The sequence below is a fragment of the Eleutherodactylus coqui genome, chromosome 13 (genome assembly GCF_035609145.1).
Source record: "Eleutherodactylus coqui strain aEleCoq1 chromosome 13, aEleCoq1.hap1, whole genome shotgun sequence".
Taxonomy (NCBI): Eukaryota; Metazoa; Chordata; class Amphibia; order Anura; family Eleutherodactylidae; genus Eleutherodactylus; species Eleutherodactylus coqui.
Window position 1 is genome coordinate 21,466,499 of NC_089849.1, and position 25,698 is coordinate 21,492,196.

The following is a 25,698-nucleotide window of genomic DNA, read 5'->3' on the forward strand; positions in this document are numbered from 1 at the left end:
TATAATGTCCTGTGCCATAATGTAATACCGCATAGGCTGCTGAAGTTGATTGCAGGAAATTGCTTCGCTTTAGGTCTTGTAAGCAGCCGCAGGTTGGCCGGTGTTACTGTGTAACCACAGCGCCCCTAGTGGAGTGGGTAAGTAACTTACTCAGTTTAATGTACGTACACTAAAGGGGGCCATAACGTAATAGCTGTCCACCATACATTAGTTTGACTGACTGCTATTCCTCTCGCTCAGTCAAGCGTGCATCTATTAGTGAAGAGATTGTGGAAATTGGGGGGTCTGCCCGACTCTTAGGTGTTCGTTTCCGATGGCTGACAGTAATCGTGCAGCTTTACTATACAGGATTTGAGCTGGGTGGCCCTTATAGAGGACCTCAGTATGGCCGGGGCCCCTACCTGTAGCTGCAGAGTTCTGGAACGGCCCTGTCGGGCAGAGATTACAGGTTACATTCCTGAGCAGGAGTTGACCTAGAACTGTGGAGAGCGAGCGATCCACCTACGCTCCTCAACACGCTCATACCAGTCTAACCAGTGCTGCAAGGTGCCAAACTGGGAACCATTTTGGAGAAAGCATTCTTTTACTGGAAGCGCACTCCCCTCCCGTCACTTGGGTTGTTTATGTCTCGCTTTAATCCGAACTGGACTGTCCTGCAGGAACGCGCCCCCTCCTCCCAGTAGTGTTAGAACAGTACAGTCTGCCCCAGCCGGACGATTTTATTGGCTATGATCATAATCTGTGCGTTCCCTTCATGTTGGCATGTGACGAGCGTGCCGATGCCGGGTGACTAATAGCCGCTGAGCACAGGTGTTTGGGGGTGTTTATAATCTGTGCAAACTTGGTGCAATAGAAGGATTTCCAGTCTCCCCTGACTGGGCGGGGGGCGCTGTTCTCCTGCACACCAGAAACGTGCGTCTCGGTTCTCGGTGGCAGAAGTCTGTTTGCTCTCAAGGTCACGTTTGTTTATGCAATTTTTATAGGTTTCCAGCGCTAAACTCTTAATTAAGTATTGCTGACCTATATTCGGGATAGGTGACTGTATGCAGTGGATGGCCCCCCGCCAATCGGCTGTTTGAAGGGCCCCATGGCACTCGGGTGTATACCGCAGCCGCTTCTCAAACCAGTAATATCACATTGATTTTGTCGTTTGCCGATCAGCGGAGGTCCTGAGCGAAACCTCAACGCCGATCACCTGTTCATGGCCCGTTCCAAAGATGGATCATCAGTATTGAAGTCCTGGAAAAAACCCTTTAAGCGAACGTGAAATTCTTCACGTACATGAACAGCCGGAGGTTTGTCTGTTTTCACTGTAAAGTCTGTCCTTTCAGTAAGATTTTTGGTTCAGTGCCTTTTTTTGTAATTTGAGAACAAAAAACGGACATCTGAAAGCCGCTTCCGTGCTCGTTACCTATTGACCGTAAGTTAAAAAATAGCGTAGCTTTGTGTTTTGACGCTCCGCTCTTCTATCCCACAAACCACGTGTGCACTTTTGAACGGGACACGGAGCTAAATGTCTAAATATATCATTCTTGTAATCCAACATATAAGCTCAATGGATCTCCGACAGTAAGATGGGAACGGATCCCAGAATATATATATATATATAATTTATATATTTTTTATTATTTTTATTTTTTAACCTTTTTTAGGTTTTAAGTGTATTAAAAGAATTTCAGAGGAGTGGCTGAGCTTGTAAGGGTCATTTTTCACGTGCGATATCTGACTGACTGATGTGGTCCGATATCACCCGTGAAAAGGAACACATTGCGTTCAGGACTTGTTCACCTGAGCGATAGTTGTTTTTTTTAAAAAAAAAAACTGGTCCAAGAGTGGAGCATCGCTGCAGGTCTTCTTATTTTGGGCTACCGTGTTAAAATTGCCCCAAATGACCTGTGGCAGCAAAAAAATAAATTGCACCGCACTTGCATGCAGATGTGATTTTCATGTGAGTGTGATGTGACTTTTTATCCCTACTGAAACATGCGTTTTGGTTTTTTTTATATATATATATATATATATATATATATATATATATATATATATATATATATATATATATATATACGTGTATGAAATTTGCATGTTTGCATTTGATGTAATGTGTTTTTATCGCAAAATGCATCGCGCTTCCAGCAGAAATCAGTTTTTTTGCAAGCAGGATATCAGTCTGATGTGAATGCACCCTAACACAAGGATGGGCTGACTCCACCATGATGGGAGCTGCTCTCCATTCTTGCTCGGGGTGGGGGGAGTACTCTGCTTGTGTCCTATAAGGGCGTATACACATCATAGTTGGTCTTCATGAGACAATCTCCATGTTAAAGAATTGTTCATTAGGCCATCTGACCTGGTAAGGCTAACGATTCTTTCTCCTTGGGCATTATTTTCCTTTCCTGTGTTGTCCGTGTATTTTGCAGACAGCACATGGACCCATCATAGCCTGTGGGGGATGGAGGAATTGTTGTATGTCCTATTCCCGTTCATATATGTCTGCAGTCTCTGCGAATCGGTGTGCACACGGACAGGTCGGTGTGCTGGCCATTGTGAGGTGTGCCCAAGATTCTTCGGCACAGCTCATAATCTGGCTGTCTGAATGAGGCCATAGACTGACCGGAAGATGGGATCTCTGCAGAAAGAAGACAGATCCACGATCCTATCCTAGTATTGATGAAAGACCAGGTTTCATTGCTTTTGTCTAGATTATGCGTCTGAATGTGGAAGAATGTATATATCCTCTACGTACGGGCTCGCTCGCTCGCATCCATGATGCATGTTCCATTTGGAACTTCCTCGCCAATCAAAAAAAGGCTGCATGCTGCGCTATTTCATCCTGGGAACTGAAGGGACTCCATTATGCCCAGTGGGGTCCGCCCGGCACCGTTATATTCCATTCAGCCACTGGGTGCTGTTTTCTTGTTCTCATAACCTAAATATTTGAGGGCTCCTCCATGCATATAGTGACACGATGCATTCATATATAGGATTTCCTTTGTTTTTATTTGCATAGATATTTCACCTAAAATGCCTGTTTTGCTTCAGTTCTATGATATTATCTTAGAAGGGGCTCACCTCTAGGGACCTCCGTTATAACTTTGGGCCTGGCCCATCCATGGCTTAGCGACCACTAACCTGCTTCTGTTTAGGAAGGGGCTATCTTTGTGGGACGAACACTTTCCGCCCGGTATCACCCTTGTACATCCAAACTGTTTGGCCAGATCTTTTACCTTGTGATCGGAGTTTGCAGTAAATATCTGATTCTCTTGCAGGAGTTCTACGAACATACAAAAGCACTCTGGCAAGACGAAGGCGTGAAAGCCTGCTACGAAAGATCGAATGAATATCAATTAATCGACTGTGCACAGTAGTAAGTGTCTCCTCACTCCTACACCGCGTACATGTATTCATCTCCACAGATTGTTTACTTGGTACCGAATAGACCAGATCAGGCCCCGAGTCTCTTACTGGAAGTTCACACGGGGCAGATATGTTGCAGAAACTTCTACGACCTTCATTCATCTGAATGGATATTTCGGCTGGAATTTTCATTCAGATGAATAGAACAGTCCTAGAAGGTTCTACAATAGATCTGGCATGTGTGACTATATCCTTAAAGGATATTGTGTAGCACTAGTGACATGCCAGAAGTTTTATATCATGGCGTCTGGGTGACGAGAATCAATTTCCCTCGTTAGTCAAATTTTTTACCTATTACTTTTTGCAAAACGGCACTAGTCTTTTGCGCAACTATTTTTTTCCATTGCTGCTTCAGACATTGGATTGATGATTGTTTCTAAAGGCAGCCATCCGCATCAGATAGCTACCAGCCGGACGCTCGTTCGTTTGACCGCACCCGTGTACATATGAACGCTCGGTACAGCCAACTGTTCAAGCGTTATCCATGGGAGCAAGCCAGAAAACTGCAACCGGACAGCTCTGGTGGTGGCTTATCTCCAGGATAAACAAAAGGATCAGGCATTGACATTCAACGTGCCCAATCCTCTTTTCCCCAATGTTTATGGTTGATGTCAGACGACCCAGCCTGGCTGATTTAGATTATGAGTTTTTCCCTACACCAAAATCAAAGTTGACCTGTCGGCTGATACCGGTAGAGCGCCACCGCACCAGTACTTATGGCATAAATGTATGGCAAATCAAAGCTCGCCAGCCCATTAATACCAATCTGTATTTCTTGGTATGACTGCATTGTGGGTCGCCATCTTATCTTTCACAATAACTGCACAGCGTTTCAGCTCCACGGTTTCCTTGGATGGCACACAAGTGACTCTTTCAGTAAGTGGCAGCGGAGATGAAGTAGGGGGCTGTGGTAGGAGGTAACTGCAGCGCGAAGAACACAATAGTGCGTATTGTTTAAAGATCCTGGTCTTCTTGTAAACGCTGTCCTCCTGCCTCCGCAAATAGCTGACACATTCCGGCAGTCCCACTTGTCACAACAGCCGCGTCTTGTCTTCCTCCATCAGAGATTCTTAGTTTTGGACTTTGACGGACACCGTTCTAGATCTTACGACTGCCCCGTAAGGCTGCAGGGTTTCGTACCAAATACACCCCCACCCGCACCTGGGATTTGCTATTGCGCTGTGCTGTCTGTTCCTACTGCGTGCCCTATTGATATCATTGGCATCTTGTAGGGTTCTTATTGCTTCTAAGGGTTTCACCCTACATGTCAATATGTGGAGGTAAGAAAGGGGGATATAAAAGGTTGTTGGGCTGCTTTCACATCCACCATTAGGCCTCCATGATGGAGCTGAGCAATGTAAAACCAATGAAAATCAAAGTGCCGGATCGAACCCATCACGGACACGAATTATGTCTGATGGACCCATTGACAATAGGGTGTGTTGGGTTTCTGTCGTGCCACCCCGCAGTTTACAGCATGCCGTTCTATTTTGTCTACCGTTTTAGACATGATCTGCAAATAAAGCCTCCAGTGCAGATGTGAGCGGAGCCTAGATGTGCCGCCCATGGTCAGTTTGTGCCACCATATAGTCGGCTGACATGCCCTTATAATGCAGCCTATTAGATGGCCTGTCAGTGTCTGAGGGGACCTCTTGGGGAACATGTAGAGGCTAAACCCGCAGCTTCTGCTCATAGTAACATCGTATGTAAGGCTGAGAAAAGACGTCTGCCCATCCTGTGCAGCCTGTCTCCCCTGTGGTCCCCCCACTAGTAACAGTGACCCTCTCCAAAACTGCCCCCTGTGGTCTCCCGCTAATAACGGTGACCCTCTCCAAAACTGCCCCCTGTGGTCTCCTCCTAATAACGGTGACCCTCTCCAAAACTGCCCCCTGTGGTCTCCCCCCTAATAACGGTGACCCTCTCCAAAACTGCCCCCTGTGGTCTCCCCCTAATAACGGTGACCCCCTCCAAAACTGCCCCCTGTGGTCCCCCGCTAATAACGGTGACCCCCTCCAAAACTGCCCCCTGTGGTCCCCCGCTAATAACGGTGACCCCCTCCAAAACTGCCCCCTGTGGTCCCCCGCTAATAACGGTGACCCCCTCCAAAACTGCCCCCTGTGGTCCCCCGCTAGTAACGGTGACCCCCTCCAAAACTGCCCCCTGTGGTCCCCCGCTAGTAACGGTGACCCCCTCCAAAACTGCCCCCTGTGGTCGCCCGCTAGTAACTGTGACCCTCTCCAAAACTGCCCCCTGTGGTCTCCCGCTAGTAACGGTGACTGCCTCCAATACTGCCCCCCCCCCCCCCCATGGTCCCCCACTAGTAACGGTAACCCCCTCCAAAACTGCCCCCTGTGGTACCCTACTAGTAACGGTGACCCCCTCCAAAACTGCCCCCTGTGGTCCCCCGCTAGTAACGGTGACCCTCTCCAAAACTGCCCCCTGTGGTCCCCCGCTAGTAACGGTGACCCTCTCCAAAACTGCCCCCTGTGGTCCCCCGCTAGTAACGGTGACCCTCTCCAAAACTGCCCCCTGTGGTCCCCCGCTAGTAACGGTGACCCTCTCCAAAACTGCCCCCTGTGGTCCCCCGCTAGTAACGGTGACCCTCTCCAAAACTGCCCCCTGTGGTCCCCCGCTAGTAACGGTGACCCTCTCCAAAACTGCCCCCTGTAGTCGCCCGCTAGTAACGGTGACCCCCTCCAATACTGCCCCATGTGGTACCCTACTAGTAAGTGACCCCCTCCAATACTGCCCCCTGTGGTTCCCCACTAGTAACAGTAACCCCCTCCAATACTGCCCTCTGTGGTTCCCCACTAGTAACGGTGGACGAGACGCTTTAGGCGTGGATCAGTGACTGCCTTCTGCAGAGCAGTCTCCGTATTGCCTGAAGGGGTCTAAAGGGGTAGACATGGTTGCAGACTTCTATACATCGGTCTTTACATTACACCCGGCTACAAGGACTAGATGTCCAGATTGTGTTTGGCGGTCTATATGATGAAGCTGGAGGACTGTGTGCATGGGGTAAGAAAAAACCCAAGTCCCTGAGATGGCACCGCAGTGTCCTTGGGTATGATGGGCCCATGCCAGTATTGCTGTGTACTGCAGCATTGCAGATTGCGGGGCTTGTACAGCATGGCTGCCGTTGGGCACAGGTTCCTTGCTGGTGTATGTGATGTATGTAGAAGGAGTGCAGCTTGTGTAACTCGGGCTCCAGTGTCTGCAGTTGGTATTTGGGCGGATCGGCATGATGTCATGACAGCTGATCACTGGCAGGTAACCCTATTGGCCACCGTCCTCTTCCTCCTTGTAGCAGGGCCCCAGCTAGGGAGGCTCACTACCCCTGCCGGCAGTTACTGCAGCGCCTGTGTCTGCTCTTTTCAGGCATTTTCATGAAGCGGGCATGGGTCCTGCATACACTACGACCAGTGCGGGCTTCTCGGTGCCCGTGATGGCACGGTCCACAGTAAATGGCATGCATGTTCTGCCTGCTTGATAAAGATCCACAGGTAGCATTGAGCCCACCGTGTTATATCAGACATTGTTCGCAATAAGGCCCCTGTGTTTTAGAAACGGACTCCCAGCAACTCCAATCACCTATGAGGGGTCTCGGGTCTTATTAGAGGGGTTTCAGAATTTTTGACTGCACAAACAGCAATGCTGACTGCGCCATTACCAACGCAGGTGTGAACTGGGCGTACACAATGAACGGATTTGAATTGCGTATTACGCGTGCGTAATACACAGTGAATAGCATCAATGAAAGTGCACTTATTTTCATTTTTCCATTCACACTTGCATAGATATATTTACTGCGTATATCACACACGTAACACAAACAAACCGCAGCATATTCTAGGTCACTGCTTATTACTCGTGTAAAGCCCTATTGTCTTTTGTAGGTGCGTCCGGAACGCTGTATGTACGCAATTACATTGTGTGCCTTTTTTGCACATATCGCTAAAAGACCGAAGTTTTAAAAAAGTGCATTCACAGTTTGCAACATTTTACCGGCGTAGGAGTTTTTTAACGCAGCCCATTACCGTACGGTCGTGTGAGCCCGGAATAACGCCTCTGTACTCCGTGTCTGGATGTAGTGGGTGCCGATGCATCCCACGCACTACTTTATCGAGCATAATGGGGTCCGGCCGGCATTTTACTGGACCGACTCCATTCGGCGCTGGCGTGTACCGGATCCGCCATTTTCGTTCCGCTTCGAGGACGGAGCTGAACAGACATGTGCAGGAACCCAATGCGCCAATGTAAACGGGGCCTCGATGAGGCTCAATATGGTCGCCTGTGTTGATTCTAGAAGCACGACTGTATCTTGTATCCAGAATTAATCATGCGGACTGTAATGATGGTTTCTCGGCACCATGTAGCCATGTTCTCCAGACGCCTGCAGGGCTCCGCCGACTACGCCAATGTCTATTTTGGTTACATTGAGACAGCATCAGTGTTTCCCTGCGGAGATGGGATTCCTTGTTTTTTTTGTATTCCACCACCTATGATGGAACTGAATGACGCTGGACAGACCCCGGCGCCTATATTGGGGTCTGTTAGGCCCTCCAGCTGTTCCCTGGACACAGTAGCTCAGAGAGCTGCGCTATTTTGTCTGCCGACCTGAACCGTCTGCAGTCAGCGCTCGCACGACTCGTCACTTCCCAGCAGTCTCTTAACCCTTTCCAATCCAATTTGTATCCTGGTTTTCCTAGGGGGCTTACTCTTTTTCTGCCGTTATACAATGGTGCTATCTGCTGGCTAAAGCCAGTACTGCATGAGGTGACACGTTGGATAGGCTCAGACAGCAGAGAGGCTGGCAATATACAGTAAGAGAACCCTGACGGATGTCTTCTAACATCAGAGCTGTACAGCCTTAAATCATAATGTCTTCAGACGTCAGACATTGGATTGGAAAGGGTTAACGCTCGGGCTACACGGCATCTCTGGTCGCACATCCTCAGTGGCGGGACTTGTCTGCGGCTTGTCGCACGGCTGTTTAAAGCGCTGGGCTCGCCAGCAAGTCCCGTGCAACTTCATTGTAGGCTGTGTGATCGCAAAATCACTCGCAATCTAAAAACTGGGATTTTGTGCGATATTTAGTGTTGAGTCGCAAAGAAACCCCATTGACAATCGGATGTGATGTGGCACTGCAGCCTTCATGTCACCTGACCAAAGACTGCATGTAGCCCTAGCCTTAAAGGGATAGTCGGGTTGGAACAAGTTATGCCCTATCCATGGTATAAGGGATAACTAGTGATCAGTAGGGCTGTGACTGCAGGGACCCCCATTGATCCCAAGAATGAGGGTCCAGTCGCTCCCCATATTAATAGGGCGTTCACCCAGTCGCTCCCCCGCTCCATTCATTTAATGCTGACCCCTTTGCGATGAGTGGCGAAGCCTTCGCTGCGCCCGTTACATCACCAGCTCTGCGGTTTTGGAGTATTAAAAAAAAAAAAGCGACGCTAATGACGTAGAATGGAGGCATCAGACTGCAGCTTTTACGTTTACAGTTAGCTGGTGGTCTTTATTTGAGGGTCTCGGTGGGGTTTTATGCCCCCATCCTGGCCACTGTGGCACTGAGTTGCAGCGCATTGGGTTCTGTCGATAGGATGTCCGTGAGTGTAGACCCCCGTCCTCCTCGGCAGCTCTGACGTAGAGCAGTTTAGGGGGTGGCGCAGATGGCACATGAGACCCACTTGACCACTGTAGTGGGTTTCTAGACTGTGAGGCTGGCACATGCCAGCGCCTCCCATCCGCTGCCCCTCCTTCCCAACGGCTTGTGTAAACTAGAAGCAGCGCAGCTATTTATAGCCCGGCTGCAGCGGAGGGGGGGGGGGGGGAGCAGTGGGGGCCGGCTCGGTCATGGGGGCCGGCTCGGTCATGGCAGGGTGGATCCTCTCCTGGCAGCCGGAACTTCTGTCCAAGGGAAAGAAAGCAGCAAAACGACTTTCATGCCATTTGCAAATCTGCAGTTTTGTTGAGCGTGGAAAACCTTCTCCTTCCATGCGGCTGCAGCTGCTGCGCTGCTCCCGATGCTGACCGTCCCCCTGAGAGGGGCGCTCTCTTCTCGTTGCCCCTCTTGCACGAACACACAATGTCATTCAGCCGCAGATTTGATCCTAATCCGATATAGAGGTTGGCAGATTATAAGTGCTCCCCTTCTCTCTTTTTTTTTTTTTTGCGGAACAAACTTTGCTCACTACCGAATCCTATCATTTGCTCTCTGTTATCTGCAGATCCAGTGATTGTAGATAAGTCCTTGCCCCCCACGATCAATCCCTGCATTCTCAGTTCTGGATGTGACGCAGGCGTGGATTGACTGCAGTGACTATTTTAGACCGTGTTCGCACAACAGATTTCAGTCCGCAGCAAATAAGCGTTTAATTGAATGGAGATGTGCGCAGTCGTCTGTACGCCGCCGGCACGTTACTTCTTGGTGCGGAATCCTCTTTGGGTATTCTGCCCTACTGATTGAGGCTAATCGAGTTGTAAGAAGACAAATCCACAGCAGAAGCGTGCAAATTTCTATCATGGCTTTCTTTGAAATAGAATGTGTAAACGTAGTCTAACGGGCGCATCCACGCGGGACGTGTTACATGCAGTGGATTCGCCACGTATTTCACCCTAATTTGAAAAGAGGAAATCCGCAGCATAAACTGAGATGTTGCGGATGAGGCCTCTCTCACATGGGTGACCGCGATATCGCTATGAGAAAATCGCAGCTGTGTTCAGTGCGATATCACTGCATTTTCTCGTGGCGATATCCCGATTTATTTTTTTTTTTTGTGTGGCGCTTTTTTGCTAGGATCTTTGGGAGGCGGTCGGAATATAAGCCCTACCCTAAAAAAAAATAAGTTTGAGCTATATTTAAAAAAATAAATAAAAAATTACCTAATAGGCGCTCTCCACCTGTAGTCTTCAGCCATCACTTCCTGGTCAGGGGGTTTAAAAATCCCGCCTCCAGGAAGAGCTGGCTGTGATTGGCTGAGGTGTGGTGCTTGAGAACCAATCACAGCCATTCAATGCAATGGCTGTGAAGGCCTCACCTTCTAATCTCCTGATTGCACATTTATTCGTAGACCACTTACGCCCATGTAAGCAGGCTGGGCTCACACGGGCGGACCAGAAGTAGTGGCATATAGCTGGGCAGATCCTCCCTTTATGATTGCTGGCAGTCTGACCTCTGGGACGATGTGAAAGTCCACCGCATAAATTGACCTGTGGATTTTAAAATTCGCAGCGCAATTGATTTTCCGCTGCGGATTTGGTCCACGGCTGTAGGTGGGATTTCTAAAAATCCCACCCACTCTATGCCTGTACTGTAAATGCTGGCCAAAATCCGCAGCATCTCCTCGCAATGTGAACGTACCCTTAGACGCGCCCACACGGTAAAATCCGCTTCGGAAAAAATTCAGCGTGAATTTCCGTGGAGCGCTCCGCATTTGCAGCCGATTTGCACTACAGCTACCACTAATCGCATCTGGAGCAGTCCCATTCAGCGAAGCTTCCGGAAACGTCACGGTTTCAGCGCTAAAAAAATTTGCGCACCAGAAAAATAAGTTTCTCCATTTATTTGTATGGGAAGTCGTATTTGTCGTGGTTTTGCGGACGTCACTGAATCGGTACTGCAGCCCCTTCGTACACTGGATCGGTCGGGACCCCCAGCAGTCAGAATGATGGCATATCCTGCCAATATGCCACCGCTTTATGACATAGGAATACACCTTTAAAATATATTTATTTTGGGGCAGTTCACGGCTTTTCGGCGTGCCGGTCGCGCTCTCCTGATCCAGCGTGTGGTACAGCAAAAAGTTTGCAAGTTGTTCTATTCCACTTTAAAAGTGCTGAGTGCACAGAATGTGTTCCTGCAGGAGCCGCCGGAGCGTCCCGATCCCACTAATGAATGACTTGGAAGCCGCTGCAAGCATTTACACAGCATAAAGAGCGAATTGTGGGTTTTGGTGAAGGGGGTGGGGGGGGGGAGCCTTTCAATGGTGTGTCTTTGTTCTGCCGCCTGGCACCGCGCCAGAGATCTCTCACAAGGTTTTGTGCTGACGAGCTATTTATAGTAATATGGCCCCATTGTCATGACAACAGAGCTGGAGGCCAGGGCGCGGGCAGCTATTTCTGGACCATTTGTAATGTAACACTGGGAAAGTTAGCTTATCCTCTCAAACTAGTCCAACTTCAGATAACAAATCCGACTCCTCTCCATTCTCGCGCCGGGCATTACGCTTTCGTGGCTGGAGTAGGAACGTTTTGTAGGGTCCCGGGTTAGACAGGTGATGCCCACTTAGTTGTCGTCCCCCACCCCCGTGTAGGTGCTCCATTGCTGCGGCGCGCCGGTCTCCGATAAGCTTTGCCCCTCTGCCTCGGTGTGGGAGGAATGTGCGCTACATGCAGCCGGCTGAATGCAAAACTTCTAGTTCTGCGAAGTGTTGGGAGGCAGTCCGATAAAAAGGAGAATCGCAAAAATATAGCTTTCGGGTGTCGCACAGATTTACTGTTCTCGCCGGCAGAGTAGCGCTAATCTTCGGTTACACTGCGACTTTTTTTACTTTGAAATTGTAGCTGAATCAAAGCAATCCCGGGAGCAGGAGACGCCGTTGGGATCACATAATCGTTGATGGGGGGGGTCTAGCTGTATAGTTTGGGGTCCTCCTGGGACCGGCAGGGAAGTATATGGGGTATCTGGCTAGCCTTAAAGGGGTTGTTCCACAAATATTAAAGAGACCCTCTGGTCGCCGGGATTAGAAGGAGATGGGAGTCCTATTACCATGCGCGAATCTGCTAGTTCCGGGGCCGCCTTCAGTATTCTGCAAGTCTGCAGCGCCCCCGACAGTACCCAGCGCACGCTATACAGCGCTAGTCACACACTGCATGCTGCTTCCAGATTGGCTAGCGTTGCTCACATGAGCAGCTCTGACCAATAGGAGATGAGTATAGAGTTTCAGATATCGGGGAGTCAGAAGAATACTCTGGCCAACTTGGGAGACCAAAGAGGAGCCCGACAAGCGGCGGATTCACTTTTATCGCTCCTGTTTGATGTGGAATAAATTTTCATTTGTAATAATTTGTAAAGGGGATTTTTGGCCTTCCAGACCGAAGGCCGAGAATGGGAGGAGCTGTGACCTGTGCGCTGCTCACCCATTAGATGCATAGTCTCACTGTGTCTGCCAGTTGCGCCGTTCATCACGTGACCACTGCAGCCAATCACTGGCCTCTGTGGTCACACGTCTTACATGACTATCACCGCTGCAGGCCCGAGACCACTGTGGTGGGACGTCTAGCAGGAGATCACAGAATAGCCTTTCACCCCATTTCTTCTCCTAAGGACACATTCACACAGGCGTATTCTCTGTACGTTTTTTTTTTTTTTTCTTTACAACCGCATACGGCGCCATTGATTTGCATTCAGATGTGCGGTTTTCATGAGCATACAAAAAAAACAAACCCGCAGCATGTCCCATTGTCTGTATTTACAGACCAAAATCTTCTATTAAAGTCAATTGGATCACGTAAAAATGCAGCAAATACGCAGTTGCATGCGTATTGTGTTTTTTACGCATGTTGCCAGGAAACACTGGTGGGGAAAAAGTGACATAATTGCTGTTTTTTTTTTTTTGTTTTTTTTTTCTAAATACGGTCATGGAAAAACGGATTATGAATGCAATAAGGACTTTAAAAAAAAAAAAACAACTTGCACAGCTATCAAAAACACTTGTAACCTGCAGTGATGACTGTTTTTTACAGACTGAAATTGCGTCCGCCCGTGTAAATGAGCCCTTAGTCCTGCAGTGATGTGTGTAAATATCACTGTTGCCTACTTGTTATGATGCCCCCTGGTGGTGGTTGGTTGAGTCTTTTTTTTCGTGTTGGTCACGTGCGCTGAGTATTCTCCCCCATTTATTAATGTACTGTAGATGGATAACCGAGTGATTCCTGCTATTAAACACGCCGCCATGATGACCTGTGCGGCAGAAGATGGACGTTCTGAGACCAAATCAAAAAAACAGGGGGCGCCACCATGAGCATGTAAAGGCAATATGTAAAGCAGGGGGCACGTGTAGCCCACCACTATCTGCTAACAGACCTGCTTGTCCGGCGGCTGCGCACATGTGTTTTCCATGTCGTAGTCTGAGAGCCGTGTTGGGTAACTACTAATGGTGCCCCGTGTGACCATCTTTGGTACCATCAGATATTGGCAGACATGGTATCTTCCTTTTATACAAATAGGAGAGAAAGGGCCCCGCATTCTTGATTGTTGCTGGTTCCAACTATTTTATGTAATTTTGTAGGACAACTTTTTAAAGGGGTTGTCCGATTTGTAAACTATTGATGGCCTGTCTGCAGGGTAAGCTGTGAATAGTTGATCTGCAGGTATCTGCCGCATGGGACCCCCACCGATCTGCTGTTCACCGGGCTAGTGTGCTAGTAAACTGAGCTGATTTCTGCAGACAGCTCCGTTCTTATTGCAGTGGCCAGGCTTGGTTTTACACGCACACTTTCTACTAAAGCGAATGGGTGTAATAACTCTGGCCACTGCAGCGAGTACGGTACTATCGGCTCTATTTACAAGTACACTGATGCAGTGAACAGCAATCGATGGGGGTCCTATGCGGTAGATGCCCACTGATCAACTATTTATGCCTGATCCTGCAGATAGGCCATCAATAGTTTGACTGGACAACCCCCTTTTTAAGCACCTGCTTTACTGTGTCTCTCCTAACACTGTGGCAGAGTTCACGGACCGTTCTGGTTATGACACGCCGTCATGTTTGTGTTGCCGGGGTGGGAAGCTATCATTATCAACGGTCAATAGTGATCACCAGATAAAGGAGGCTTCCACCCAAAACCTGCTTAGCAAAGCTGGAGATTTGTGTTAGGACTCCATCCAAAAACATTTTTTTCTTAAATGCTAACCCACCCAAGGGCCCCTTTAATGGCTAGCAAGGGTCTTTCCACCGATGATGTGTTTTTTTTTGTTTTTTTTTAATAAGTATTTGTGCCTAAAAGCGGAAATGTCAACAGCCAAGATTGCCGTATTATCCTGTTGCCTCTTTGTGTGCGGAATGCTGAAGTGTATGCTGACCGCGGGTCTCCTGACCCAAACTGCGGGTATCATATGAGCACATGATGTGTGGGTCAGGAGCCCCGCGGTCAGCACCACAACTGCCCTTCCTATTGGCTGCCACTCTTGCAGTCAGTTTCTACAGAGTGCGGATTTTTACGTTTTATGCCCCATTTACATAATGCTTGTTGTCGTTTTTGGAAACTAACAAATGGCCCAATTTCGCGTTTTGGTATTGTAGCGTTTGCATTGGAAATCCCAGGTATGATTTCTGACATGTAAACTTAGTCCTAGAGGGGGTTTTCTTACGGTAGACCGCCATATTATCCATATAAGCCACAGGAAGTGACCCCGCTACAATGGAATAGGTAATATCGAGGTGATGTAAGGCAAAAAAACTGTAGGAGAAAAGCAAAATTCAGTAAATCTGATGATCCGGAACAAAAACGTTATATAATGCGCAATTTTATAAGACAAACAGAACACTAAATCGGCTGCGATCGTTAATTGGTTCTACCTTTTTTTTGTTTTGCGTTGTGCTTTATTACGAGTCTTTGCATTACTATGACCTCCAATAATCCAGAATACGTGGTGATGCAGCATCTGGCCGCACGCAGTGATGGAAACCTGGCGTCACAATGTCCTGCTCCAAACTGTAAGATTATTCACATCCCTGCATTTGTACGGCGGGTTAAGGCCCAGTTAGACCCAACGATTCTCACTCAAAAATCGCCCAAAGCCGTCTTATGAGCGCGGCTCGTTGGGTCTACCTGCACAGACATCGTTCAGTTTTTGGTAGCGAGTCATTCATCGCTGTCTCTCAGCATGTTGAAAGACAACGATGAGCCTTATCAGTGCCATGGCTGTGTTCTCAGCGAGATACCGCGGATACTATTGTTTCAGCTGGTACCCCGCTCGGAGAACACAGCCAGAGTATACAGAAGACAAGCAGTCCAGCTGTGTTCTGTATATAACGCTCAGCTGGATAAAAGCGCTTTGCCTTGATTTTAGTTTCGCGTTCAGCCGCCGCTCCTTGCGGCTGACAACGTGTTTTAGCGCACCCCATCATTGTGATGGGCGATGAGGTGCGCTAAACGCACAAATATAAAACAGACTTCACTCGACAACCACGGCGCTGCAGAGCGCTGTCCAGTGCTGCGGTCGAGCCCATGTCTGCCAAGCGCCATTCATTTTAATGGGAGCGTTATACCGCGGTTACCACCGCATTCAAAACGCTGCATTAATCACGGTAAATGGCGCCTTTTGTGACCTCCCACACGTGTGCGCTGCAGAAAGCGGACGGGTTTTACTTTCAGTTTCAGCTGCCGGCATTTAGCACGTCTCATTAACGAGGAGGACCGACTCCGCTCGAAACTCGCACTTCTGGAGCGGCTGTGTGAGAGCCTCTAAATGCTGCATAAAGCGGGGTGTGAGGGCGAAGTGTGTTGTGTGCAAATAAATAACATTTTGAGTTGCGGCCAAAACTAACTTTTTTTTTTTTTTTTCTTTCAGTTTTCTAGATAAAATTGAAATTGTGCAGCAGAATGACTACACACCGACGGATCAGGTGAGTGCGCTAGAAGGGCGCCAGCGGTATTTTGGGATCCTTGTTGACCGATTTTAGGTTTCACCGTGAAAGACTTGGACTTCGAGTAATTAGTATAATCTATGGAAGCCTTCATAGGTTTAATCCGCAAAGTATTGATTGCTACGCGTTGCGGCTCCAACGTGCGCCTTATTCACCTCACCTGGTTCAATCACTGAGCGGTACGTTATTCACCAGGCGCAATCCTTTTTTTAATCTATGCTTATTGACTGACACATTGAGCTCTCATCATTGCTCTTGGAGCAGGAGTCATTTGCTAAAGGCGACTGACGCGGCCATGTATGAACCAGGCTCAGCTTCCAACCCCGCGCCATACTATACCTCTGTGCTCATGCGGTGCAGATGTACATCTTTGGGCACGAACGGGTTATAGGTTGTTTTGTTTTTTTCTGCCCATTTAGGGTCCACATAGTGGAAATGGTGCAGATTTGCTGCATTAAATCCACATCAATTGGAAGGGCAAAATCTGTTGTGGATCTACAACAAGAGCAGCAATTTGTATGTGGTTTTTGGTGTGGACTTGCCGCTACGTGTGAACATGCAGTAAAACTCTAAATACTTGGACCACAACCTCCGTGAATTAGATGGTTGAGGATGTTTTTCCGTATAATTCACCATTTCCCAGCCATTCGACGAATTTCCGGTCCGCGATGTGGCAGTTCTACCATCTGTGCCGGGGGTTGTAGTTAGTAGCGGACCCCGGCTGCAAGCAGAGGGTGTTCATCCGAACGTAGCAGTATCACGGATAAGACACAACCGTGTTTCATAGCGGAGCATGCAGACTTCATGAAACTCCTCCTATTAATGAAAGGAAACTATTGTCATTATTAGAATATTAAAGGGGTTGTCCCGCGCCGAAACGGGGGTTGTTTTTTTTTCAACAGCGCCTCCCCCCCCCGTTCGGCGCGAGACAACCCCGATGCAGGGGTTAAACAAGAACACCGGACAGCTCTTACCTGAATCCCCGCGCTCCGGTGACTTCTTACTTACCTGCTGAAGATGGCCGCCGAGATCTTCTCCCTCGGTGGACCGCAGGGCTTCTGTGCGGTCCATTGCCGATTCCAGCCTCCTGATTGTCTGGAATCGGCACGTGACGGGGTGGAGCTACACGGAGCCCCATTGAGAAAAGAAGACCACCGGACTGCGCAAGCGCGTCTAATCTGGCGATTAGACGCTGAAAATTAGACGGCTCCATGGAGACGAGGACGCCAGCAATGGAGCAGGTAAGTGAATAACTTCTGTATGGCTCATAATTAATGCACAATGTACATTACAAAGTGCATTAATATGGCCATACAGAAGTGTATAGACCCACTTTGTTTCGCGGGACAACCCCTTTAAGGGGAAAAAGTTATGGAAACTTTAACTTGCGACTCTTGAAACGAAGACCGACCCAAGTCTAATGTGGGGAAACCTACTTGTGTCGCGTGGTGTTTTTGTGATGCATTTCTGGTTCCATCCACATATCTGTCCTGCATGAGAGGTGGGGAGGAGACCTCTCGGGAGGCGGCTGTCCCTATTTTGTTAATGTTTTGCCCAAGCTGGATGTAAAAGTGCTGATCGCACCTTTTTGTCTGACACAAAAGAGGGCATGGAAGCTGAAGCTACCTTTTACACGGGACGACTATCAGCCGAGTAATCGCTCAACTGAGCAAATTAAAACCCCTTTCAATGTAAACCTGGCCACCGACGGGGTGACGAGCAGTAAGTCACTAGTCCTATTGCTTTTGGCTTACCACAAAAAAAGAATTGCTGGTTGATCAAATATTTTTTCAACTTTTTTTTTTTTTCCTTTTTGCAAAATCGGCGTTGCCTGACAGCCGTACCCGGGGTACATACCGGCGTTGCCTGACGGCCGTACCCGGGGTACATGCCGGCGTTGCCTGACGGCCGTACCCGGGGTACATGCCGGCGTTGCCTGACGGCCGTACCCGGGGTACATGCCGGCGTTGCCTGACGGCCGTACCCGGGGTACATGCCGGCGTTGCCTGACGGCCGTACCCGGGGTACATGCCGGCGTTGCCTGACGGCCGTACCCGGGGTACATGCCGGCGTTGCCTGACGGCCGTACCCGGGGTACATGCCGGCGTTGCCTGACGGCCGTACCCGGGGTACATGCCGGCGTTGCCTGACGGCCGTACCCGGGGTACATGCCGGCGTTGCCTGACGGCCGTACCCGGGGTACACGCCGGCGTCACAATTGCAAAGATAACTTTTAGATATGTGAAAGAACGGGGTATGAACTTCTTCAGAGTTGGGGCTCGTTCACACCTTTACATTTCAGCACTATTCATTCTATTAAAGGAAACCTAACAAAATGGAAATCAATGGGGGGGAAAAAACAAAACCGCTTAGTCCAGTTTTTTTGCTCCAGAAACACAGACCTGCTGACCGCGGGTGTGAATGAGGCCTTGCATACATGACCGTCCCATATAGTAATAGATGACTAATATGTAGTATCGATGTGCATCTCTGGGAGTGAGAACGGCTGCCCTGAAATGTCTGTACAAACGGCCACCGACCAGTAATGAGCATTTCTTTCAGCCCTTGTTCTACACAGGCAGATGATCTGTCGTTCGTTTCCATACGGCTATCGTGGTTTGGCGGCACACCTTCCCCTTTTACACAAGGAAGCGGGCAGCTGACCGGCGACTATTTTTATATTTGCACAAAAGATGCGGTTAGCTCACAAATGAGCTCCTTTGTTGGCTTATTGTTTTGTCCTTTTACATGGCCTAAAGAGCGAACAAACGTACAGATGATCTGTCCATGTAAAAGATCCCTGTGCCAAACCCCAAGGAGCTGCCTCGTCTGCAGTGACAAGCGCCATCTGTTGGCAGGAGCAGTATACAACATCTGGTTATATGATGAAGCATCACAGCCCCTTCAAACAGCTGATCACCGAGGGTCCTCACGAGCTGATATTGATGACCTATACAAAGAATAGGTCATCCATATTTTAAGTTCTGGAAAACCACTTTTAAAGACTTTTTCCAGTTGTAAACTATTGACGGCCTATCCGTAGAATAGTACAGCGAGATCTGCCACCCAAGAGCTCCTCCAATCAGCTGTTTGCCAGGCTGATATGCTCATGCACAGAATGGATTTTTGCAATAAGTAGACAGCTCCATTCCCACTGCAGTGGCCAGGATTTGTATTACAGGCAAAGTTTCCTTTGCAGTGGATGGGAGCTGTATATGTAATACCAAGTGTGGCCACTGTAGTGGGAACAGAGCTCTCTGCTCCCTGCAAAAATCAGTTCAGCGCACAAGCACACTGGCCTAGAGAACAGTTAATAAGGGAGGAGGGGGCACAGCAGACCCCTACCAATTTTGCTATTGCTGGCCTGTCCTAAGAATGGGCCATCAATGGTTTACAACTGGAAACCCTTTTAAGTATTTCAGGAAACCTACTGACTTTTCTCAGTCTTGCTATCTTTCATATTTTTTCCCATTCTCATCCCAGTGTGGGCGTCCAGCATCCTTGTTGTCTCCGGCCCTCGAAGCGCATCGGCAACGCTGGTCCTTGGCCTTCAGATGCTGTGGCCTGAAAATCAAATATACAAAAAATAACTTTTCATAGAGCCATTAAACATTAACACAATTTTCAGATCTTAGATTGCAACTACTATAAACCCGTAATGCGTTGTGTGTTTTTGCTTTAGGATTTGCTACGATGCAGAGTCCTGACTTCAGGAATATTTGAAACCAAGTTTCAGGTTGACAAAGTGAACTTTCAGTAAGTACAAGAATTCCCGGGGCATTGGGGCTTTGTGTGACCCTTTGAAATGATTGTGTAGAGTGAAGCTCATGATCACCATAGAATTGTGACGTGTGGGAGACAAACGTATACAAGGTCCACGACCATCTACACGCATGGCCACTCTATTACAGACTTCCTTTTAGTAGAGCGTTGGACTCCTTTTGGCCTTCTGATCCGCAACAATTCATTGTGGTGTAGATTCCACTAGATGTTTGAATCGCTCTGCAGGAATATCGGCCCCTGCGGACAGGAAGCTTCTCGTAGTTGCGGCAAATCAGATGAAGACCAGCTGACAGGAAGGGGTCAGCGATTCATGCTGCTTACGCCAAATTCTGACACACACACACACACACCCCTCCATCAGCACGGGGCAACAGAAATCTGGATCCATCTGACCAGATAATGATTTTCTACTGCTCATTCGTTCAAAATATGCGCTCTCTTGCCCACTGGAGTCTTTCTTTCTTGACCGCACAGGAACTGGTCATCTGTTATAGCCCTTCATGCTAAGAACAACAAGTTTTGCATTCCGATATATTACTTGGAGCACCAGCTTTGTATTTGGCTGCAGTTACCTTTTACTGTGCAGGCCCTGTTCAACAGAATGATTCCTGACATCCTCCTCTGACCCCTTTTTGGCGACCATTTGTTTCCGTACAAAGGATCCCCTTTCGCTGGATGTTTTTCCTGATCACACTATTCTCGGTATAGTCTCAATACTATTGCATGAGAAAACCCCACGCAGTTGGCAGTAACATCCCGACCCGGCCTCGATGGAAGTCGCTCAGATCGATGGATTATCCTATTTAATGTGGATTCAGACTGAAACTGATCTGCAGAAAATGTGATATTATTATTATTATTATTATATATATTTTTTTTTTGCTGCACTCCGGCGTCACGGGGATAATTTCCATACAAGGAAGCTGGAAGGGAAGATCTCTAATAAAGTGTATATTTTGGCAATAAAGCACATGAGCCCCATTATGTCCCAATGTATGCCATGTCTGCAGCAACACAACCACTCATACAGATCTGTAACTAGGGTGACGTTTCGCCCACCATTGGTTACTGCAAATAAGTTGTATGTCTATTTCAGCATGTTTGATGTTGGTGGCCAGCGTGATGAACGCAGAAAATGGATCCAGTGCTTTAACGGTAAGAAGTGATCACCTCCTGCTTTACTGCCATCCGTATAATAAATGATGGATGGAACGAATCGGCTTATGAGAAAAAGAATGTCATGACTTGAGTGGAAAAGAAATACCAGATGTTACAATGTCTAAGTAAATTCTGCACGTCGTCACGATGAGACCCCACATAAGGAGATCAAAGATACCGCTGTATTGGCGTGACTGTCTTGTGTAGCCGCTGCCGGCGATGGAGAATGATGAGACTTATTGCCAGCAGCCGGCCATTAGCCTGTCCCTAGTCTCTCCGGTTACTCTGGTCAGGGCAGAACAATCATACGAGAAGGCACAAGGAAACTTGAGAGGGCTTATTAAGGTGTCGGCGACTAATATCGATCCCTGTGTTTAATCAACCTGTTTTGTTTCAGATGTGACTGCGATTATATTTGTGGTTGCCAGCAGCAGCTATAATATGGTGATCCGGGAGGACAATCAGACCAACAGACTCCAGGAAGCACTAAACCTCTTCAAGAGCATCTGGAACAATAGGTACTCTATGAACTAGATGCCTGCCTGTTTTCCTAGGAGTCCTATTTTCGATGGGTATTTTGCATGTCTAGATCTCAGCAGATGGATGGATGGAGGACCTGCAATGGTTGGAGGTCCTGTGAATACAAGGTGCACTCAAGTTCTAAGATTTCCTAAAAAAAAAAAAAATTTTCTAAAAAAAAAGCACCCCAGAAAGCTGAAGGTATTGTCACTACTCAACATAATCTCCATTCTGAGTTGCACATTTTTCACAACATTGATACCTGTTGTGACGGAAACGTCTTAAGGGGTCTGTATTACCGACTGGAAGACTGCAAGGGCAGAATGACGGCAACCATGGAGAGCGTCCTACATCCACGGCTCATCCATTCTGACAATCGACACCATGTAGGCACTGTTCATGCTGTCATGTGTCAAGATCGCCACAGCCTTATGATTGTCAGTCAACATTCGCATCACTCACCTGGAGGAAACGTTGCATCTTCAGGGCTTCCCGCAGGACAGTGTGCAGATAGATTTATCTGGCAATTTGGCATTTTGGTAGGATCTGTGCAGTCAGTCGGTGGTCCTCCATGACCACATGTGGCTGTTGTGTGGCCGAAGCTCCCGTTGGCCTGTTCCCATACGACGGCCTTCTTTGAATTGTCTCTCCCATGAATGCACATTTTTTTCCCCCCATCCATGATACCTTTTACCAAATTAATGCCGGTGGGTGTCATTCCACGCAAGTGAAGAGAACTGATGATTGCCCGCTGTTCTTGGAAAGTGAACCTCGCCATTTTAAGTATTGAAAATGCTTCCAGCTTCAGCCACTGTCACGTGGGTCCTGTGCCCTGGAAGATGCCATCAGTCCTACTCCTTCCAGAAGAAGGTCTGCGTCTCTGAAAATGTGGCCCATGTTTCTATCTGCTCTTATTCCCAAGAGAAAAAATTAGGAGACCTTAGAACTGGATTGCACCTCTTAAATAGCGGAGCCGGTGGATCCAGCCTGTCCGTGCATTGGCATAACCATGCTGGCTTGTAATACTGCGGTGTAATACTGCGGTGTACTACTGGCCATAGCAATGCTTCAGTTGTAGAATATATTCACAAGCGGCAGATTTGAATGTTCCAGTTATCTGAGCGGCTTGTAGAAATCCGTTTGCTTCCCACCATAACGACCGTAGTGAGATCAATAGAGCTATTTGCAGTTTCAGAAATCTGCCATGTGGACCTGCCCCTTTTTGAAAAAGGGTTTAGTTTAGAATCAACTACTTCTAAGCGCTCTTCAACTCTGAAGTATTGCAGTATATGGTATAATAAGTGATCAAACAATCACAAGTTCAAGTCGCCTACGGCAACTAAAAAAGTAGCAAAAGGTTTATTGTTTAAAAAAAAAAAAAAAAGTGTTACTAAATGTATTTATAATAAAAACACTTTAACAAACAAACTGCCACGTCTATAAAAACCTGAAGTAGCAAAATCACACTCATCCTGCACAGTAAATGTTGTTGGAGAATACAAATACAGAACGGCAGAATTGCATTTTTGCTCACCTTGTGTCCACAGAAAAATTTTAATTAAAAAAAAGCAATCAAAGTCGGGTGTACTCCAGAATCGTACCAATAGAAACCGCAGCTCGTTCTTCAAAAAAAACAAACGCACAACCCCATCAACAGATTAAGTGGTGGGGGCAGAAAAATTGTGGGTTTGGTTTTTTTTTAAAGATTTTATTTCTTAAAGGTAGTACAGCAAAAAAAGAAAAACTTCTTCATAATCCTACTGACCCATGGAATAGTTTGTTTTTGGGACATAAGCGCCAACAGAAAAATACGTTACTATTTTTAGGAAGTTGGAGGAGGTGGGGGGGGGCGACATCCTTAGGGGGTTAAAATCTCTTGTTGACTGGAAGACTATGGCTTCATGTCCACGGGAAAAATATGGCCCGCGCGGATTTCTGCTGCGGATGAATTTTAAATTGCCCTTTTTTTTTTTTGCATGCGGCAGATACATTGAGATGGAGGAAAATGGAGCCCATCCGCGCATGATTCGCATTAATGCAGCATGCTATGTTTTTTTCCCACGAAGGAAATCTGCGTCTATTTAATTAAAGGGGTTGTCCCGCGAAAGCAAGTGGGGTTATACACTTCTGTATGGCCATATAAATGCACTTTGTAATATACATCGTGCATTAAATATTGGCCATACAGAAGTTATACACTTACCCCCTCCGGTGTTAGCGTCCCCGTCTCCATGGCGCCAACCGAAGCCGCCTTCTGCCTGGATTAGACGCGCTTGCACTGAAGGGGCCGCTCCGGCATGCTCGCGCTGCACATGTCTTTTGCGCATGTGCAGAAGACCTCTGCGGCGCGAGCACGCCGGAGCCGGACAGAAGAGGGCAGACTGCGCAAGCGCGTCTAATCCAGGCAGAAGAAGGCTTTGGTCGGCGCCATGGAGACGGGGACGCCAACACCGGAGGGGGTAAGTGAATAACTTCTGTAGGGCTCATATTTAATGCACGATGTATATTACAAAGTGCATTAATATGTCCATACAGAAGTGCTGAACCCCACTTGCTTTCGCGGGACAACCCCTTTAAGCGCGGATGGTCAATGCTTTCCTATGAGATGCAGATTTCACGTACGGGAAGCCCGCGCGGATTTGATATATCTAATTTCTCCGTGGTCATGAGGCCTATAACACTAGACGGCTAAACAGGTTGCCTTTCATGTCCTCTTCTCATCAGGTGGCTACGGACCATTTCAGTCATTCTCTTCTTGAATAAACAAGATCTACTTGCAGAGAAAGTTTTGGCTGGGAAATCAAAAATTGAGGACTACTTTCCAGATTTTGGTCGTTATACCACCCCAGATGATGGTAGGTGTTTTCTTGACACCCTTTTCTTCTAGATCTTAGGTTCTGTTTACCTCCTACGTTTTTGGGTTTCGGTCTTCCTGCTGCTGAATTAAAGGCCCATTTACACGGACCGATGATCGCTCAACCGACAGTTTGAGTGACAGCTTTGAGCAATCATTTTGCATAAACTATTGAGTAGCTACTCAGCTGCTTAAGAGTAATTAAGTGTGCAAATGAAGCCTTTAGCTGAATGCAGTTAATAGCCCGAGGGCTCTTATCTGCTTTCAGTTCCTTTGTTCCCCAGCGGGAAGCAATGTTATCAGCACTCCCCGTGGAGAACTTCTGATAACACCGCACAACGATTTTTAGGTTGGACTGAATTTGTCGATCAGCTAGCAGTGCACGATGGGCGCGTGTTTATATGCAACGATGATCGCTCAAACGATCACTTTTTAGCGATTTTTGATTTTTTTATTTTTTTTTTTTGAGTGATCATCGCTCCGTGTAAATGGGCCTTAAATCCCTGCAGAGAACAGATCCATCCTGTGACTGCACTGCTCCAAGTAGACCCCATTAGCTGCAATGAGTTCTGCCGGCTTATATCATGCTCTCTCGCACAGAGCATTCGACACAAATGTGGCCAGAATCCTAATTGGAGGCAACCTTTTTTTTTTGGACTTTTTGTTGCCCTGATGGCCCTTCCTTTGCTGAATGCACTCTCTTAATCGGGTTATCTGTCTTCTGTCATTCCAGCAATTCCAGAACCCGGGGAGGACCCGAGAGTCACAAGGGCCAAGTATTTTATTAGAGACGAGTTTCTTGTAAGTATTTATGTTGCTAGGATGTGTTATCAAACCTACATAAACTCTGCATATTGGAGGGAAATTATTTGCATAAAGAGTTAAACATTTTTGCGCAAGGGGGCGGGGCTCCAGTGGCCTGTTGGATTTTCCATAACTTCCAACAGAAGCTGTCAGGCCTGACGTGTGCCGGATTTATTAAGAGGCGGGCATCTCTTAAATTGATGCTCTTTACTTCAGTGCTCAGTTATATCGCCTCATACCCAAGTACATTTTATAAGGAAGTGTCCCCAATATCTCTAATACATTACAACTTGCCTAATGGTGCTTTATTATAATGTCCTTACCTGATCCCATGTACACAGGGGCATTGCAGCTAATTACAAAGATCTGTTAGGCAAGCATTTACCTTATTTGGCCATCATTTTTTCTTTCCAGGTGTTTACTTAATACAGCACTTGGTTTAAAGGGGTTGTCCCCTTGTAAAAAATTAATGGCCTAGTCTTACATTAGATCATCAGTAATAAATAA

At 47.5% G+C, this 25,698-nt stretch overlaps 1 protein-coding gene across 4 annotated transcripts in view; it reads left to right on the top strand.

Moving 5' to 3' along the window:
* Positions 1–25,698, top strand: part of GNAS (GNAS complex locus) — a 193,026-nt gene that overhangs the window by 156,245 nt on the left and 11,083 nt on the right. For all 4 annotated transcript variants that reach the window (XM_066587231.1, XM_066587233.1, XM_066587232.1 and 1 more), the window contains 7 exons: positions 3,270–3,367; positions 15,998–16,052; positions 19,756–19,829; positions 20,953–21,011; positions 21,412–21,532; positions 24,258–24,388; positions 25,121–25,188. In XM_066587231.1, the coding sequence (XP_066443328.1) occupies positions 3,270–3,367; positions 15,998–16,052; positions 19,756–19,829; positions 20,953–21,011; positions 21,412–21,532; positions 24,258–24,388; positions 25,121–25,188 (606 nt within the window). The remainder of the gene's footprint in view (positions 1–3,269; positions 3,368–15,997; positions 16,053–19,755; positions 19,830–20,952; positions 21,012–21,411; positions 21,533–24,257; positions 24,389–25,120; positions 25,189–25,698) is intronic.